Source organism: Ctenocephalides felis, unplaced genomic scaffold (assembly GCF_003426905.1).
Source record: "Ctenocephalides felis isolate EL2017-DRISC unplaced genomic scaffold, ASM342690v1 CF-g0.4_SCAFFOLD_01170, whole genome shotgun sequence".
In the NCBI taxonomy this organism is placed as follows: domain Eukaryota; kingdom Metazoa; phylum Arthropoda; class Insecta; order Siphonaptera; family Pulicidae; genus Ctenocephalides; species Ctenocephalides felis.
The window spans coordinates 65,354,575-65,376,176 of NW_020537324.1; the positions used below are offsets into that span (position 1 = coordinate 65,354,575).

Consider the following 21,602-nt stretch of genomic DNA (forward strand, 5'->3'; position numbering starts at 1 on the left):
CATTTTTAAACAATAATCCCAGAACGTTTTATTTACACGTTTTCTCAGAAAACAGTTTCAAATTTAAAACATATGCAACAATAAACATATTTTAATGAACACCCATCTCCACATCATAGAAAAAATTGTATAAAAGTCACAATGACGTACATATTTCAAACATTTAGTAATACTTACAAAATATGGTTAAAAATATAGTACAATTGCTAAACTTTTTACACATGAAACAAAATCGATAGTATAAAAAATAATTACTATGTGTCATAATATAAATAATAAAAATATACACACCAAATTTCTAACGTATTGAAGAAATTCCTAATTTATACAATAACCTTTTATATGGACAATTTTGTTTCCATTTTTATGGATGGTTTCTGAAGTTTTGAACCATGCGACGACCCCAGAAACTCTCCAAGTCAAAGGGTTTGAATTCTTTTAGCCTTGGATCTGTACTTGTGTTTCTATAAAACAAGGTGCTGCTGCAACCACCTTGCTCAATTTCTATCGCTACCTAAAATACAACTACTTTATACGAGGACACAGCACACTATAAATTTACTCATAGTTAATAAATCATACCTTGTGCCAAGACTCATGAATAAAATTTATTAATTCTGCATGCTGTGGTGGATCTTTAGGGACCATTCTTTTGGGTCCAATTGAACTAATACCTCGAGAGCTATAAGTAATTTTTAAAAATGAAAGTATAATATAATTTAGACAAAGTTTAATTCTACATTCATTAATTATAATACAAACATGATTTTATAAACCTCATTCTACTGTAAACAATACTCATTTACAGTATGAGTCATAACAAGATAAGTAAAAGAAATGGCCTTACCTTACATCTCGTACGTTTCGGTCCAAACGATCCATTTTTTCCATATTGTTATAAGTCAAAACTATATATGAATATATTAAAACAAGCTCGTAAAAGAATACTTAAGAATCCTACATTAACATAAATACTTAAAACTATTATCACGATATTTAGCAATTACTAATTGACCCTTGATAAATGCTTTGTCAGATATTACTTTAGAGAGCTTTGTTTTGATAAACGGCAATGGACGCCATCGAATGCCAACAAACGTGACAGCTGTCACTAGCAGGCTGCTTATTAAGTATAAATGAAGAGCTGGTCGAAAAAAACTGAATTATCTTCCATAACCTATAATGTAAAGTATCGCTAAAAGTAAGTGGCATTTTATTTTCAGGCAAAATATAGATTTAGCACTTTTTCAACTTGTTAGAACAGATTTTTAACTTTTCGAAGGAGAAGTTTATGTTTTCATCCAAAAATCAGGTTTGCTAATTTTATGTTTCAAGCCATCCTAAATCGAATGAGACCAAATTTGGAAAATGTATGTGTGTGTATGTGAACAGATTTTTTGCCGTAAATCGACGTTTTCTCAAAAACGGCAAGACCGATTTAAAAAATTTAAAAGCCATTCAATGTATCTCGATGAAAACTGGACGGGCCGTATTAAAATATTAAAAAAAAGAGTGCGCGTAAGGATCACACGCGATTGAAGTAAAACTTTTAATATTGTATGAGTAGGCAATTAAGATAAAAATAAAAAAAACATCATATTTGAATTTTAAAAATCATCTTTTAATAATCATATAACATCAATAATAATAAGATCTCCTGAGCATCGGCACAGCTGTCCTACTGACATTAAGAGTTTGAATATGATGTGAAGCTTTCTTCCTAATTTTGTTACCTATCTTACCGGGAAATTCAAACCATAAACGTAGAAGTTCATCATTATCGCCACGTTCTATGTACACTAATTTTCCCACACAACCATTAGCTAAGCCATCACTTACATCAATATTAGTTATTATGTAAAATTTATTCAGAACTAAAATTATTTCATACGGCAAAGCCCCGGTATCAATAACCGATTTTTTTGAAACTGCTGACGAATGTATGATTGTTGATCTGTCGCATGGCAACCTACATAAATATCCGTGGCAGTAGATATTATTTTGTCTTTAACGGGATTCAATATAAATTTATTATATTCCATGGCACATTTATTCTCTAAGAAAAGTCTTATTCCATGAGGACATAATACAGCAACCTCTTCTTTTGTAAAAAAAACGTGATTCAATTAATGCAAGTTCATATAGGGTTTAGCGCTCGACTTACGCATGACATGACGGGAGTGGATACTCGCGACATCAGCGCTTACGGCGTCGTAGTGTTCAACTACACGTTGGCATTTTCGTTGCATTTGTACGGATTTACACCCGTGTCGCGCCTAAAAATTTTTACACCCATATCGCGCCTAAAGAAGTTTTACTTCAAAAAATCGACGATTTTTCTTGAATTATAGATCATACTAAAATATTACGGTCCTACGACAAGTCTTTTAATTTTAAAAATTTGTCAAAGTTTGCAAAAATTAGTTAAAGTTATCATTCATTACAAGATTAAATCCATACACTTCTTCTATCTATGATGAGTGTGTTAAGAGAAGTAATTTGTTAAAAGAAATAATTTTTTTGACCGGCTGGCCTACTATGTGTCAGTGCCAGCCAATTGGCGAACGCGTCGCTATTGCGATATGTTAGTCGGTTATGTGTCAGTTACATATGAAAAGAAGTCAGTGTCAATGTGTCAATTTTGTAAATAGTGAAGTGCTTAGAAGTGCAACCATCGAGTGCAAAGATGCTGTAGCAACATATTAATCCTGTTTTGTTTGTTTTTGAAATTTACTAGTTTTTACTTTGTTATGCATGTGACGTTAATTACAGCATTTTGTTAATTGATATCTATATTTAAAAATCAATTAATATGCCACCGAAACGTAAAGACAGAGACGCGGAGCCGTCGAAAAACCCGCGAATGGATCACATTCAGGCGGATCATGAATTGTTTTTGCAAGCTTTTGAAAGTATGTTATCAAACAAATATTATATTATGTTGCATACGTAAACAAATAAATGATTCATATATGTGCTTTTAATTTTAAAATAAATTTTAACCTATATGTTTTCTGATTTATTTTAGAGCCTACACAAATTTATCGTTACTTAAGAACAAGAAACATTGTTTGTGTGAGTATTATAAACCAACAAAATAAAAGTAATAGTATCACTTAATACATGAATTCCAATTTTTTAGCCTATTTTTATCAATCGGACATTACTGTATATGAAGCAGCGCATGTCCAGAAATCACAAAGCACGCAGAACTTTTAAAGTTGATATGATGCTTGAACAAGTGCTGGAAAAAAATAAAGGCGATTTGCCTTGTCGTCTTAGCTTAGGAGGTTATATGACATTAACCTTCCTTGGATTTTATGATAAAACTCTTGATGAGCAATTCGAATCTGTTAAAGTTGAGATTTCTTTACTTAAAATTAGTCACAAGAAGAGGAAGGATAGCACTTCAACTCTTATGCAGAGCTTGGTAAATGCTTTACTACTTTATAATATTTTGTCTCTAAACAATTAATTGCAAATGTAACCTGTTACCATACTATAACACTTAGCACATTTCAACAAAGTTGAACCTGAAGCAAAATAGCGCTAAATGAGACTATCTTAACATGTAAATAAAGTCGCTATGGGATTTGGGTAGAGCCAGTATGAGTACTTAAAAATAAATAAAATTTGAATTCAGATCATTACTGAATGTTTTGCCTTTGTCAAACAGGCTTCTAATGCAGTTTGAGTTTTATTTCAGCATTCTTTTATAACCCTCTCGTTATAAATGATAAATAATCTTTAACATTCTGTCTTGCTTTTGAATTCCTTTCAAAATTTGAATCATTTTAAAGGATTGGTCAATAATTTCAGTCAGAAGTCTACTTAAGAACATTATTGAAAGCGCTATTTGCTCTTCTTTGATATCGCCACTATCAATATTTTGTGTTCTTCTTATTCAATTAGTTGTCTTAGACTTGAATTAGAAAGAGTAACTGTTACTTGAACTATTTCATCAACGTACAATTTTACTTATATATACTGGTTTGTTTTACTAATTATTCAATTTTTTTGCTCTTATTTTGGTGAAACCCAGGGCTTAAATTAAAAAACACCAGATACATTTCAAAATTCTTATAAGAAAATAGTAATTTTTTGTTATCCAAAAATCTACTTAGAGCATTCAGACTTGGCCTATTACTCTTTAAGTTAATACAAATATGATCATTCAATAAAATGAAATTCAATTATTTCAGATTGGTTCTAACGAAGTAGTCCTTAATCCTTGTGATACAAACCCTCCCACACAAGTAACGGCTTTGAGTATTCCATCAGAATCATTTAAGCCTAATGGAGGACCATTATCGAAATCTTATATGCTACTATTGCATGTTCAGTGTCCTAACTTTGCGGCTAGCCAAACAGATGGTAATTGATTTATTATATAAATGAGTTACCAATTATCTTATATTGTTTATATATTTATAGAACCAATAATAAAGAAAATGAAAACCAGTAAAATTTATGGATCAACTCTGATTGTTTATGATAAACATGGTCGTTGTCTACTCACTGAAGGAGAATATGAAATACGCCTTCAAGAAATAGCATGCAATGTGAAAAGTAAGAATGAAGATTAATTTTATAGAACAAAATATTATTTGAAAGCATTTATTTACTCTATCTCCAGATAGAAAATATATAAATTCAAAATTGATGCTAAGTATTAAAAGATGTATCCAATTATTATTATTTCCAGCAACATCACCTAAGAAGTTATCAAACTGGGAAACAATATCAGAGATTCCAGAAAAAGCAAAACATGAATCAAAATCCAAACCTTTTGAAATTTTCCAACACAGTCCAACATTGAAATTTAAGTTGTGTTGGACACAAGAGCCAAGTCCACCGACTGTTGAAAGACCAATGCCATATACAAAGTCAAATGATAACATCGAAGCAAACAAAGAGAATAGAAATATTTGCAATAATAATAATTCAATTGTAACAGAAAATGATAAGCTAGTAAAACGTGAAAGCAAAGTACAAGTTCTATATCAATTTTTATATAACAATAATTTGAGACAGCAAACTGAATCCTGTATTGATTTTCTTTGTCCTTGGTGCAGTCTGAATTGCGGATTATTATATTCGCTACTGAAACATTTGAAACTGTGCCATGCTAGATTTACCTTTACATATGTGGTAAGTAGGCCGCTAAAATAATATGATGGCTACTGTTGAAATCTTCTTCGTAAAAATTTAATACTTTTTTTTTTTACTTATTTTGTTTGATTATATTTTCAGCCATTAACACAATGTGCTAGAATAGATGTAGCTATAAACGAGTTGTATGATGGTTCTTATGTTGGGGCACCTCAAGATTTGCTAGGCCCTTCTGGATTTGCATTTTCAAGGAATGGACCGACTCGAAGAACTATTGTATGTAAAAATTCAAAACCGGTTAAAAAAAGATTTTCTAGAGGCAACTTAATAGCACTAATCCTGTGTTGTATATTTATTTAGGTTACACATATATTAGTTTGCCGACCAAGAAGAAGTAAACCCAGTTTATCAGAATTCTTGGAATTGGATGAAAATGAATGCGACAGCCAAAGACCTTACATTACAGGTCACAATCGGTAAAATAATTTTAATACAATTGATTAAATTCTTGCATTTCTTCATTATATTTTTATTCATGATTTTATTGATTTTTAGTCTGTATCATCATACAATAACATGCCTACCGATTCAGCCTAAAGAACTAGATGTTGATTCAGAAGGAGAAAGTGATCCTTTGTGGTTAAGGCAAAAGACAATGATGATGATAGACGAATTCACAGATGTTAATGAAGGTGAAAAGGAGCTTATGAAAATGTGGAATTTGCATGTTATGAAATACGGGTATGTCTTTTCTTACTGAAATAGTTCAAATGGCTTCATAATTTTTGCGCAATCATTATTAATAACAAAGTGAATATATATTTTTTTAATTTTCTAGGTATGTGGGAGACTGCCAAATACCTTTAGCCTGTGCTATGTTCATTCAAATGCGCGGAAGAGAACTTCTAGAAAAAAATTTATATAAAAATTTTGTATTACATATGTGTTCTCTGCACGATTTTGGTCTGGTCTCACCCGAGATACTGTATCAAACAATACAAAGACTTCAAGATTTAATCAAAGAATCTGGTGATATTCAAAAATCACTACAAGAATCTCGCGATCAGCAAATGGAATACTGGTTGAAACATGGCATTCACAAACCTCAACCAGAAACAAAGCCCAATTTTTCAGGCACAAACAATAAAACAAACTTAGATTCACCAATGACTCGCAGGAAAATGACTACGCCTAGCCATAGCAGGAGTGGTTTTATGAATGAAAATTCAGTTAGTCAACGCAGAAAAATGCCTAATCAGAAAATGAGTAATATTATTAATGGTTCCGATACGCCGTTGAGGAGAAACCCGCCAGGAGCTATGCTGAGTCAGGTAAAAATTTACCTAACTAAAATGAATAATATTTAAGTTACCATTCCTATGCCATCATGAAATAAAGCATAACTATTTACTTTCAACAATATAAATACATTTATTGTGTAAAACTGCATGTTCTTTATAATTTGACTGTTGTTTCATATAAACAGCAAAAAATATTGTTATAATTTTATCTTCGGTTTCAAAAAGCGAAGTCAATACATCCCCAAATATAATGAAATAATTTTATGGCAGCTTTGTGCTCCAACATAATTTTTATGATTTAAAATCTATATAATTTACTTTAATGATTGGTTTAGAAAAATATCTAACTTTACGATTTTTATTACTTTTTAAATAAATGATTGACGTCACAGTTTTCAATTTATACTTTTATCTGTGAATACAAATGTAACGCTAAACAAACATGTTTATTTAGTTTTCAATAGAATTATAAATTACAGTAAAATATAAATAATGATAGTGAAAGTGCTAATTAATTTTTTGAAGAACAAAGTTCACAATGAGCAATTTTTCTTGAAAAAGTAGTTTTCTATGTAATTACTACAATTAGGCTAAATTTAGTCTAACAAGAAGAACCTCAGGTTTCCTCTTCTGAAATTTTGAGGAAACTTTGCATGGTGATGGAGTTGATAATCCAAATGAACAGTTTAAAATGTTATAGGTCTATGAGAAGTTTAATTATGAAAATTAATTGAAGTATTGAAAAATAGTCCGGGATATAGCAGCATTTAAAATATATAAAAAATTTAATATTAAATGTAAAAATGTATAGTATATGTGCTTGCAATATTTAACTATTTAAATATAAAAATATATTTAGTAAAATAAATTAAATTCATGCTGATGGGATTTCCGAAATAAAAAAAAATCAGTATATGCCTAAGCTATTGAGATATGATATTAGTATTGTGCTCAGCTTATTTTTTAAGGTTTTAATTAATGTTTTCAATGAACCACTTCTCATGGGGATTCTATAATGTTTAGAACCGTTTGGTTTGACTATCAACCTCATCACTATGCGAAATCTTATCAAATTGCTAGAAGAGTAAACCTGAGGTTCTCCTTGTAAGCATTAAAGTTTGTCATTACATTTACATTACATGATATTCTATACTTATGATTCATGCATTTTAGCTTTTGAATAAGTATAACTATGAATAGGTATTTGTGCTTGAAAATCTTGTCAGTCATTCTTAAGATTATGAATCCAAATGGAATTTTATATAAAAAAATGGTCATGTCAAGAAAATGTACTAGATAATATTGCTAGTGCTCTTACCATGTTTTAATTCATAATATTAATGTTTAACACAACAGAGAAGACGCTCAGAGGTGAATTTGAGAAATACCCAAAGTGAGGCTGTGCAAAGAAAACGAATGTCTTTAGCGCCAAAACTTGAAGCGAGGGGTTAATTTCGAAGCCTTTTATTTTATATACTGTGTGTATTACTACATATGTTAGTTTAATGTTTGTGTTATTTTAGTAATTTTATGATAAAGCACTGGCAATTTTATTTAAATGAAATATTGATCGAAACTTTTGATTATATTATTTCATTAAAATTATATTGTGATATTTTTGTTTATTCCAAAGCAATTAAATATTTATATAAGTACAAGCATTTTGCATTGTCGAAATGCTTAAACAGCACCTTTTGTTGATGAGTGACATTTATAATGAATTACACTTAATATTTATTATGAAACTATTTTAAGTGATTTGTAATCACTATAGTGAAAAAATAATTGATACTTGCATACTGCCTTTAATCTATAACGCTAATTGTTTATACAATTATTATTCACTGCCTTTTATGTTCCCAATTACTCTAAATACTTAATATTTGTATTTAATTAAAAATTAGGACATGTATTTTATATCAATGAAAATATAGGTTCATTAGAAATATCAAACGTTTTGTCTTATTTTCAGTTGAAATTTATTTATTTACAGACCTGGATTTACAACATATCGATATCAAATTATTATTTAAAACTTGCTTTTAAAATATTTAATAATCACACACACAAATATATATATATATATATATATATATATATATATATATATTCCAGCCGGCCCAGCAAACGTTGCTTTACCATTTAAAGTATTTCTAAAAAATTTCGAGTGTCACAGAAAAATCACTAACTTATTGTAAAGTGTATAAATATATTGTATAATTTGGGTATCAATAATATTAACTCTTTGCGTTTTTAATTTTTAGAAACCAAGTATATATACAATTCGTTTTATGTCGACATTGAAGAGCATACTGTTACAATAACATCAAAATTTACTTTTGATAATTTTGTATAGAATGTTAAAGTTTAAAGTTTAAAGAAAAGAATGCATCACAATTAATTTATTGATATGAGAAACTTGATAAAATGAATAAAATCCTATTTTAGAAACGATTGTTTTTGGCAAAAGAAAAGAAAAGAAATATTTTTTATTTACAAACAAATTTTTTTCAATATCGAAAATTCCAATTTGGACGTACGGAATACAGCTTGGGGAACATAAAGCATGCAATTCAAAGATTTCAAAACAAGATTTTGAAAGGAATTATAATATCAAAAATAATTCAAATTTTCAACTTTGGTTTCAACAATTTGCCTCAAGGCACGATGCCATACACCACTAGTTTTTTTTTGACGAGAAACAACAATTTAGCTCATTAGCTCATCTGTACGTCGTATTTGATTAATATTATTATGTACACGGGATCGTAAATAATATTAAACATTACATCTCACGCGGCTAGCTTTTATGTTACATATAACCTTAGTCTTTGAAAGTCTTCACAGAACATAAATTTTATTTTAAACTTCTTACGACACACGTCTCATCCAGCTAAAGTCTTTCAAATCAATTCAGAAATCATATTTAATAATAATATAAAGTAGTTTCGCACCTTTTCATGTTGTGACATATCGCATAATATAAAAAAGATTCGCGTATTTGTCATTAACCATTCTCCTCTCACTGAATCTGATGGTGAGATCCGAGAGCAGGATCGTATTTGGTGATGGAATTGAGAAATAATAGTTCCTATAAACACTAATAATTGACAACTAAATAGATAAGTATATAGTGAAGTTGCTCAAGTCGTACCCCTTCACTATAAGCAAACGTTTAAAATTTGAAGGAAGAAATTAATAAACAAGTGGTGTATGGCATCGTACTTCGAGGCAAATTGCCCGCACCGAATTAAAATTTTGGAAATCCGAATTATTTTCGATATTCAGAAAAAAACATTTTTTTGGATTTTATTTTCTTTTCCCAGAAATAATCGTTTTGTCAACACAAGCAGAAAGTTTTTTGAATAATAACTAGGATGCTTATTTTTCTCAAAAACTGCCATTTTTGGCAGAACCTGTTTTTGCCAAAAACCAATCACCACTTCTTTACATCATTACGAATTTAATGTGTTATTGGATCATTCTAATATTTTGGACTCAATTGTAAGTTTTCTACAGCAATAATATTATACTGATTTTTTATTAAGGTTTATTTGTATTACTCATTTGTCTTTTGTATTTAGGATTATAAATTATCTAAATAAAAATGATAAATATTTGAACTCTTCAATTCGTACGTTTTGGCACTGTACGTGTGTCAATATTCAGCACAGAAAATATTACATCGTTTTGTTGAACGCAAAATATCAATATTAATAAAATAATAAAATTATGTAGTAAGTAACATGAATATCTCAAATGAATATAGGCAAAAATAAGGTATGACTATTTAAAACCAAGTTGGTGAGGTAAGATGGGCAAAAGACTGGAAGGACTATACACTGGCAAAAACGATAGTTCACAATCAGAAATTAAATTATCCCTATAATGGTCCTAAAAAGAAGAATTTTCTTTATTTATACTAAAATTATTTAACTATATAAAACAATTATCAGCATATGTTCTAGAATCAGTATTTTTTTATTTAAAATTATAGTATTATTGGTTTTAAAAGTATAGTTACTCATACTGAACATATATCCTGAAAACATAGTTTTGAATTGATTTGAATTTTTTGAATTCCAGATACGTTGATTTATTCTCCTGCAGAGGCAGAGGAACTTTCTCTAAAGCAACAACAAATAATATCGGTAATTTGTTTAATTAATGTTTTTGATTTCAAAACTGAGAAAAATAGTTGAAAACATTCATTTTATTTTATAGCAATTTTATTTTATTAAACGTTATTCTTCAAGAAAAAACAACTTGTTTAAGAAATTGGTGAAACTACTTCAATATGGTAAAAAAAATGACGAACTTGCTGATTGATGACACAAGAACAGTTTGGATCTGGTGGTTTTTTTGATCTGTTTGATTGCAGATCAATATATGTCACAGTCGCGTGCGAAGAAGAAGTGCATATATGGATATGCACATTCTTCTAGCGCCATATAAATATATATATATATATATATATATATATAAAATATATATATATATATATATGTATATATATGTTTATTTGATCAGCAATACGATCTATATTCTGTGTTCGCTATCGTACATCCTAACCTACTGTTTTTCATGATCAACCACTCTCCTTTTTTGTGTAGACTTATATTAGTTATGTATATATAATAGAGTTGCAACAATGCACTCGAAAGGCAATTTTTACTTGAGATTTCATATGAGGTCTACAACTGCAATTTAAAATTTGATATCACACTGCTTGGGACAACACCAGGACAAAATTTTGCTAGCCCACAATCTTAACCTTTACACAACAAAGGCTCTATATTAGTGTGTAATACAACAAATATTACACATTCCATCAAATTGAAATAAACACATGGTGTGTTGATAAGTACAACAAAAATTAGTTAAGATAAAATACGTATATTTGAATAATTATAAGTAGGAGTTGACAAAAATACCAGCAATGTTTTTAATAATAACATAAATACCTAGCTTTATTTTTTTAATAAATCTAATAGACGTAGCTTAATTTAGCCTTTTCTAAATTGTTCTAAAATAGTATCATTTACAGATACATAATAATTAAACATTATACAAAGATACGTTAATACTCCAATTATGATAAGTTCTAATTGTACTCATTTTGAATTTATCGCAATTGCTTTGTAATAATTATTTAATAACTTTAATAATATAAATTCATTTAAAATATATTGGACAATTTTCACTGAGATCATCTTTTAGCTTATTATAAGTTTAAAATCAATTAACTTATACAATTATATCTAAAAAATCCTTGATATTTTTCTAGAGCAGTGGATCGGATATTATTTTATTAATTTTCTAATAAGGATATTTCTTCCTACGAAGACAACATTGAAAGTTGATTGATATTATATGATGAGAATTTAATTGCGAAAAATGGTGTAATAAATACCACATTAATGCAAATCAATGAACGTGAAAAATATGAACTGATGTAAGTGCAAGTATAATTCTTGATGTAGTTGAAGGTTTATCAAACCTGTATTGAATATATAATTTATTATTTAAGAATATCAACATGAAAACAATTATAATATAATATTCGATACATATGAACCACCAAACATAGGTGTATAAAAAATCCGGATAAATGAATTGGGTCAATGTCTGTAGGTAATAAATAAATATACGTGTGCATTTTTGCTTGGGGATGTTGGACTCATTAACAATAATACAGTCTAAAAACCCCCGATTTTCTCTTGCCTTTAGTCTAATTACTTCATATTGAAAGTACTAAGGAGTTATTTTTCCGTATTCTCACGTTGTGCACTAAAAAGTGGGCATGCAAAGAAAGGGTGTTCCTCAATGTCTTTTATACCAGAGGCTCTATTCAGTGATATATATATATATATATATATATAAATATATATATATATATATATTTATATAAGTATGTGTGTGTATGTATGTATATGTTTTTTATATCAATATCAACATCGTAAAGATTTGATGTTTGATGAAGCGAGGACATTAACAATAAGCAGTCTGAATGACCTTTCATATGAACTAGGGCATCTCCATATACGTCGTCTTTCATATGTGCATCAGCTTGGGAAAATATTCTCAAACAGGAAATATACTGCACATGTTACTTTGCACATTACAATCGTTTGTGGGTGATAGTCATCCTAGAAGTATTCCATTATTAAATTAACTGTACTTTGAAATTTAAAAATTACTTTAAGTTATTGGTCTATGCAAGATCATTTTAATAGATTCTCATTTATGTTACTATTTAAGAATAATATTTGACTCTTTAAAGAGTGTATCAAATGTATCAAAATATGAAAAGACAAAAGAGCGGTAACAAGGTTGTGTGTATTTTAAAATTTTGATGAACTCACAAGATTGTCAAAGGAAATTTTTATTGAAAGATTTGAATAACTACAAATGACTATATAATACACACATAAATATACATATATACTTAATTCTTTTAAGTGTTGCATTTGAGAGTGAATAATGTAGATGTTTTGACATGTTCAAATTGAGTGAAAAACCATGGTCTTTGATTTTATAAAAAGATTGAATCAAGTAAATAATGTAGATGTTTTGACATGTTTGAATGGAGTGAAAAACCATGAATTATAGTCTCTGATTTTTTAACAAGATTGAATTAAGTAAAAAATTAAGATGTTTTAACATGTTTGAATTGAGTGAAAAATCATGGACTTTGATATGGTCTTTGATTTTTTAACAAGATTGAATTGAATGAAAAATGTGAATGTTTTGACCTGTTTGAATTGAGTGAAAAACCATGGACTAGTTTTTGATTTTTATTAAGATTGAATTGAGTGAAAAATTTAGATGTTTTGGCCTGTTTAAATTGAGTGAAAAATGTAGATGTTTAGTTCTATTTTTATGTTCTTTAAAATCTTCAAAATCTAAAACTCCATCCGAGTAGAGACTAAATTTTATGAAGTTGAATGTTTAGATTGTGACAGTTGTTATATCCAATATAACGAAAGCTCCCAATATATTAGCAATCGAGTGAATCGACATATTTATATCTAAAAAAATTTATATTATATAAAATGATGTTCTCTTGGAAGTCTCAAAGATCATCCTATTATTATATATACGGAAAAAATGTTGATCTTAGAAGATTTGCTGAATCGTGTTTCATTTTACTAAATTCCACTCATGTCAATGAAAAGCTCTTCTTGTTTACGTTCTGAAACTTATCAAAATTTAAATAACCCTTGTAAATCTGATTTATTCCTTCACCCCTGATTCCTCATCCTTCATATCTACTTACTGGACAATGTCAACCTTGGTCAGTTTTTAGTTGTACCCACATGGTCACTCATGACAACATAACCTCAATTTTCTAAAATGGTTTTAAGCAGTTTTTTTTTTAATTTTTACAATGGTATTTTTAATTTACATATTTGTTGTTACTGCAATTAGTGTCGAAGAATTTTTTCAATTGGTCAGTAGCATTAGTTTGTTTCTGCTCCTAACTTTTCTCCTGGTCTGGTATGTAAAATTTAATTCCTGGTTTCGAAACGTATAAGCCAATATATACATATATATATACATATATATATATATACATATATATATATATATATATACATATATATGTATATATATATATATATATATATATATATATATATATATATATATATATATAATAGCAAGCAATTTCATGCATTTTGGTCAAATCAATTTAATACTATTTAAGGTCTTGACGAGATAATACTTAAGAACATAAATGGTAAAACTATAATCAAATTCGATATGCCCATTGTTTTTGTGTTAACAAATCAATCAAACAAATTTACGTCTATTATAATGCTTGCATTTATTTCATTATATAACAAACGTTTTAATCAATAATTTCATAATTATTAATTAACATTAGCAATAGTATTAGAAAAGAATTTCTAATTATATTTCTGACTTCTTACCACTTCATAATTAGACAGGGAGTAATCATTTTTATAGTTTGTTCAAGGATTATCGACTTAAGTAAAAAACAAAATACTAAAAATTATAAATCATTAGATACATTCGTTTTAAAAAATTTTTGTTTACATCTTAAACTAATGAAATGTGATGTTTATGTAATGAAAATGGTTAGCTTTGAAAGTGAATGATTGAATATGAAAATAGATTAATTAAAATACATTATTATATTAGTCAGTTACTAATGTAGAGGTTATGACATAGTAAATAGCGCATAGAAGAAGATTCACGTTATTGGCAGAACGTTCTCCTCTCACCAGATCTTGTTCCAAAAAATCGAATAATCGAATGGCTAATGTAAAAAAAAGGTCTCAAAGATGAGGTTATAATAAATAAATTATCATTATTAAAAAAATCCACACAAAAAATATTGGCTGATCTGTAGTCATAGGTGAACCATCATTAGACAATTCAACATAATTTTATTTATCAAGCAATATTTTTACATAGTTTTTGCCATTTATATCTTTGCTGGAATTTCTTATAAAATCGACGTAAATATTGTAATAAAATTAAAAAAATACTTCATTAAATATTTTATGGTTAGATAAAATTAATATAAAGGTGAAAACATAAAGGGAAAAACCTATTTTCTTCAACGAAATGATTGAAACAGAAGGGTATGTAAATCTATAAGTATTGGAGAATTAGAGAAGAGGTTCATGATTTTTTATTAATATAATTTTTTATTGATAATATTTTATATACCAAGAATGTGAATTATATTTAAAAAAAATGATAAGTATGAAGTTGAATTATATACAAATTTAAAATACTATAAATTACTGTATTGTGAACTATAAATTACAAAGAAGAGTTGGATAATTCACATTATGAACCAACCTTCAAGAGCACTAAATTATGAGCAAAGCTATAAATATTTTAATTAAATTTCTAAAATATATAAAATTCAGCTAATAAGTAAATTTTAAAATAAACTTTCCAAAATTTATGTAAATGTTAATCTTTGTGAATTTTTTTTAACAATTTTTATCAATTTATAATTTGAGGCTAACTCTCCGGCTATAAGTGCATCATAGTGGTTAAGTAACGTAATAAAATTTACGGTTCGGTGAATATTGTGAAGGCTCGTTTGTAAGTAACACCTTATGAAATAGTGATATAAAGTGTCATCGGGAGACAATCACAAATTTTAACTTATTAGGAACTGAAATTATCATATGATATCGAAATCGATAGTCCGCGATTGTAAATCGATACTGGGATCAGAATCAGGAGATTTATTAGAGATAGACATGAAAAAATTGATATATCGTTAGAATATAGACTAATTAGAGATAGATATTAAAAAAATGAATAGGGTAAATCGGTGCACATAGGTCCAATTTGACTTTGTGCAATTATATTGTGAAAACCAAACTAATTGTATCACAACAAATAATACATATATTAAACAAACAACTATCTGACTATGTCCAGTAAAACTCCTAGCTAATTAATTATCATTGTAGAAATATGTTGTTTTTCTCTATTTTTCAAAAATTTGCCACCTGGGCCTTTTCACCCCATAGACGGAGATCTAATGCCTAATTTAAAAAAAATAAAAATAATATATATAGTATTCCACTAATTCAATATATAAATTTTATGGGCGCATTCTTTACAAAGATAACACTTGATCTGGTATTTTTCTAGAAATATTTATCAGCATATTTAAAGTAACTCTTAATTAATCTCTTGTAAAATTGTTTTTTGAAAAAGAAACAAAATACCTTTGTCATAGAGTTTCATACATGAACATTTACTTCCTGGTAGCGACGTTGCTTAATTCAAGACGATGTTTGGTTACACATCTTTTGCCCTCTACTTTCAAATATTGCTGTCAAATTTTTTTAACTTCAATTTTATTTGATATATTGGTGGAGGATCTTCTTACCTCGCTCCACCCTACTGTTGACTCCTGGACAGTTCATATTAATTTCGCAATACTCACTTATATTAATAGTAAATAGTTTCATAAAACAAAATTTACCTAAATAAACTAATATACAAGATCAAAAAATTATTTTAATGCCTAAATTATTTAGACATATTTCTAGGTGTTTTCTAGATTTCTATCACTATTAGCGTTCTCAATTTAAAAAATAATTATGACTAAACTTTACTCAGAAAATAACTATCAATTCTATTACTTCCCTACTCGTTTAAAGTCGAATTTATTAAAGAAATTAGTATTCAACATGAGTAAGATCAACCTTTGACCAACTCCAAGAAGTTCTTTTACTTTCGTTGGATGATTGAAAATTGTTACAAAAATAATTATATGAAATAAAAATTAAGATTTAATTAATATATATATATATAAATTGTTATAGTTACAGATAAACATGCTATTACATTGTCACATATAAAGTTGTATGAATAATTAGAGAGTTTCTTTGTAGATGGTTTAAAAAATTGCTCTAGATGGTCTATAAAATTAACTGAGCCTAAATGTTGACCTGAATTTTATTATTATAAAAAATAAAAAATAATTATAAATGTGACAAATTTTGTGAAATGTGCCCAATGGTTAAAAAATATGTCAGGTGTTTCAAAGACAAAAAAACTATCATAAGTGTAAGTAACTATACTAACAAAACTCATTACTAATCCCGATAATAATATGAATTTTCTTAGCCATAGAATTGTACATCGGAACTAATTTGCTTTAAAGACGTTAGCCGAAGATTGCTACATTCAACTTAACAATCTAGCAATAAATAATTGCAAGGACTGTAATTCTTATTGTAATGAAGACAAAACATTCCTTGACATGATCTCAAAATTTGAAAAAAAAATTAAATGGCATTACACATCTATAGCCTTCTTATATAGTTTAATTACTAAGCTTTTTAAGCACAATTTTTTAATCCATAAATTACAGAAAAAAATGTTATTGAAAAAATTGTAGGAGTATACAAAAGTTTCAGCCAATCTCAGAAATTAATTAGTTTCATATATGGTAAGATTATTATCAAAATAGCCAAATATTAATAGTTTAATTATACATATACTCATTTTATGGTTCGAAAATTATAGGTGAAATTAATTAAACAAAACTTACTTGAAATTAATTAAATTTGTAAGCATAATGTAATATATTGTAATAGTATTTACAAGATTTTTGGTGTTATTTAATATCATATATTTTTTTCTAGTAAAAGTTTCTTTAAAACACTTTACTTTTTGGGATCTCTATAATCAATATTATAATATATTGTTTATTTATATTTACATATTTTACACTGAAAGTGTAAATAATTATAATGTTAATTTTAATTTTAAATAAATAACAAAATAATAAATGAATATCGGTTTTCTGTTTGAATTTCAAAATATTAATTAGCAGAAAAAATTCGACTGACTGAGAGGTATTATTAATAAGTTTTAGTATAATAAAAATAGTTACTAGTAAATATTAATTATTACCACTTTTTTTGTTATAATTTATATTTATTAATCAAGACTTAAAGTCTTATTTGCAAAATAAAATGATACAAAAAATACAATAAATTGAATATAATACAAAAATAATAATATTGATTGCTAATTAATTTTAGATTAAAAACTAGTGTCTGAAAGCGCAAATTAAATTTTAAGTTTTGTCCAGAAAGACCTCAAATACAATGTAAAACTTTTTTTTGAACGATGAATAAATATAATTTAAATTTTAACTATTATTTCAAAAGAATAGTTAGTGACTGAATGAGTGCAAATAAACTATATCAATATATTAAAGAATCAAATATATTTTAAATATTTTCAGGGTAGAATTTACTAAAATTAAAATTTCAAATTTCAATTCACAATGTTGATATCTTTGGGGCAACATCGTAACTACAAACAACGTAGAACAACATATGTAATTAATATTTTCTTAAGTATGAATTAATTTATTATTAGTAGAGTATGTGAAAGTGTTAATTAAATTACAAATTTTGTTTTTAAAATCCTTACATCTGATGACTTTCATTCTCTGTCGTTTCGATAATTCTGTCGGAACAAATTCTGCATTTGAATTGTGACAAAGATAATATTATAGTATGCTATATTTAATTAATTTAATAATAAAATATTCTATCGACCTAATGTCAACTCATTGAATAACGATTTCATAATTGAATGTGTTATATTCAGTGCAATAAATTATTGTGTTGGATTGATAAATAATTATATTGTAATTTTCAATAATAGTTATTAAAGTTAATAAACAAGTAATATTTTAAACTGTTTTTCTAAATTTGCAATACAATATTCCTATACATCGAAATTCCAAAATTTGATCCAAAAATTCTTCATTAACTGACTTCAGTTCTCTTCTATTTGAATTGAGACTAGTAATAAAGTTTGTATGATATAATTAATTTATTCAGTAATAAATATTATATTGACACTTATTTCAATTTATAATAACTTTTGATTAGGTGAGCTAGCGGCTTATTGTAATAGGGGTAAGTAGTAACAGGTGTTTTACGATAAAATCTAAAAAAATATTAAATTTATAATTAATTTAGTAAGAAATAGGACAAATTCTTATCGACATTTTTGGGATCACAGGTCAACCGATTTAAATAATTAAAAAAAACTCGTATTGATGGAAGATGTGCTGATTAGTTTTTAGCAAAGTTAGGCTTATCGTTTCGAAGATACGGGGCAAAAAATGCCTAAGGTTTTGAGATACGGAACGTTCGATTTGAATAGTTCAAAAAGAACTGATTAAATTTTTGGTAAGCCATGCTCAGTGGTTTTAAAGATCCAGTAAAAAAAAATAAAAAAATTCCATTTGACGGTCAAAAATGATCATTAGACATATGCACATCAAATTATCAGATATTTTATGGAGATTTTAGTAATAAAATTAATTTTATTTATATTTCTATGGGTTCTGTACCAATGTTTATTTGTAAGACTGCGATGCGGCACTTACGCGCTTCGATATTCATTATTAAAAAAGCTACGCAGTACGATTGCTTTGAAAAAAAGTTCAGAATTTAAAAGAAAATCAAAATACAAAAAAGATATTCAAATTTTTCAGAAACGTCAATTTTTTTTAAACTACAACATTTTCAAAAATTTAACTTTATCAAAGTTTTCAAAAATTTTAAAATTTTTTTAGTACGGGAAATTTCAGAAATTTGCCTTACAGCACAATGCCATAGGTACACCACTAGTTTTAAAAACTGTTACAACAATTCATAATGAAAGTACAATCACTCGTATATTTGTGTAATTTTACAATTTATGATTTAAATAAAAAAAGTGTAACAGAATTCCACATTTTTTCCTAAATAACCTTTATTATTTGACATCAGTCCTTATCGGCGTCTTGTTCAGTTTTCCAGCAACAATTGAATTGCGTCTAATATAATATTGAAGTATATTTGTGTAATTTTACACTTTATGAATAAAAAAAATACACTCTTAAATTGAAATTTAAGAGTAACAAAATTCCGATTTTTGTCCCATAAGTCCATTATCATTCGCACTCCATCCTCGGTGGCGTCTTGAACAGTTCTGGGGCAACTAGTATTAAATTTACATTGGGTCGAATATAATATTGAAGTATTAAATATTTGATTTTGTCACTCGTATATTCGTGAGATTTATGAATAAAATAAAAATTCAAATGAGTAACAAAATTTCGAATTTTTTCACAATAATCCTTTATCTTGGCGTCTTGGACAGTTTTCTGCAGCAACATTTGAATTGAGTCGAATATAATATTGAATTATGACATATTTAATTTATATTTTATGATATGATATGATATTTTTCCTCGAAAATCCTTTACCATTCGACCTCCGTCCTGGACAGTTCTGGAGCAACATTTGAATTGAACCGAATATAATAATGAAGTATGAAATATTTAATTTTGTCACTCGTAGATTTATGTAGCTTTACAATTTATGAACTAAATGAAAATTTAAAATTGTAACAAAATTCTGTCTTGGACAGTTCTGGAGCAACATTTGAATTGAACCGAATATAATAATGAAGTATGAAATATTTAATTTTGTCACTCGTAGATTTATGTAGCTTTACAATTTATGAACTAAATGAAAATTTAAAATTGTAACAAAATTCTCAATTTTTTTCCCAAAAAACCTTCATCATTCGACCTCCGTCCTCGGTGGCATCTTGAGAGTTCTGGAGCAATAGGAGTTACATTTGAATTGAATGAAATTTAATATTGAAGTATAAAATATGTAATTTTGTCACTTGTATATTTGTGTAATTTCATAGTTTATGAATTCAATACAAATTCAAAAGTGTAACAAAATTCACAAATTTTTCCCCAAAAATCCTTTACCATTCGACCTCCGTCCTCGTCGGCGTCTTGGACAGTTCTGCGGCGACAAGTGCTCTATTTGAACGGAGACGAAACCGATGAGTCTAGGTCTAGCCGGAGGAGCACACATTTCGCGCTGGAAGGAAAAGTAAAATGTTCGAGACGTGCAGAACCGACCGAGATGGTATTATCCTGCCCCAGGGCTGATGTACAACACAATACCATCGGTATATAAATATGGCCCAGACAGATCAATTCATAACAGTGTGTTCAGTGACACCCGTGTTGGAGGAAACTAGACAATTCGATTAGAACGATTGGGAAAACGATCGAGGTTTTCTAAATCCGAGCGAATTTTTTGCGAGATAATCTAGGTTTTTATTTCTACAAGTGGACGGATTTGAGGGTCTTAAGGAAGCCGCTAATATGAAGCTGGTGAGTTTGAAAAATTTTATTTACTGTAGTTGGTAAATTTTTATTTTCCGTTTTATTCACGTTAGGGTGAATTTACCAAGTTTTAATGTTATTTTAAAAAATCTGAACACATTTAATATACATTTCACCTATACATTCTCACATTATATTTTAATTAAATAGAGAGGTTGTTTGAATAGATTAAAGTGGATTATAATTTTAAATCAAATGATTTTCTATATGAACCCATTTGCACTTATATAGCACATACAAAAATAATATTTTCATAATTCAAGATTTATCTCAAAAAAATTCAAAATACAATGTGACATCGAGATATTTTACATGATAATTTCGTTAATGAATTAAATCTTGGAGATGTGCAATTATAATTGCTAAAATGAAACCATCAGAACCATTAAGAGAATCTGGTTATATATTCTTGGAAACATTATGAAAATCACTGAGAGGGTACAATTTAGGGTTCA

At 27.7% G+C, this 21,602-nt stretch overlaps 2 protein-coding genes across 2 annotated transcripts; one reads left to right on the forward strand and one right to left on the reverse strand.

Annotated features, from left to right (window-relative positions):
- Nucleotides 1-257: 257 nt before the first annotated feature.
- LOC113366154 (MAPK regulated corepressor interacting protein 2-like) lies at nt 258-1,079 on the reverse strand. Its single transcript, XM_026607719.1, has 3 exons — nt 848-1,079; nt 583-682; nt 258-514 (listed from the first exon to the last, which is right to left on the reverse strand). Exons 1-3 carry the CDS (start codon nt 889-891, stop codon nt 365-367), a joined length of 294 nt encoding a protein of 97 aa, XP_026463504.1. The 5' UTR covers nt 892-1,079; the 3' UTR covers nt 258-364.
- Nucleotides 1,080-2,592: 1,513 nt separating this feature from the next.
- Nucleotides 2,593-7,887, forward strand: LOC113366147 (polycomb protein suz12-A-like). Its single transcript, XM_026607711.1, has 11 exons — nt 2,593-2,912; nt 3,029-3,075; nt 3,143-3,430; nt 4,203-4,374; nt 4,435-4,569; nt 4,706-5,151; nt 5,254-5,388; nt 5,473-5,588; nt 5,668-5,853; nt 5,951-6,443; nt 7,770-7,887. Exons 1-11 carry the CDS (start codon nt 2,813-2,815, stop codon nt 7,863-7,865), a joined length of 2,214 nt encoding a protein of 737 aa, XP_026463496.1. The 5' UTR covers nt 2,593-2,812; the 3' UTR covers nt 7,866-7,887.
- Nucleotides 7,888-21,602: the final 13,715 nt, after the last annotated feature.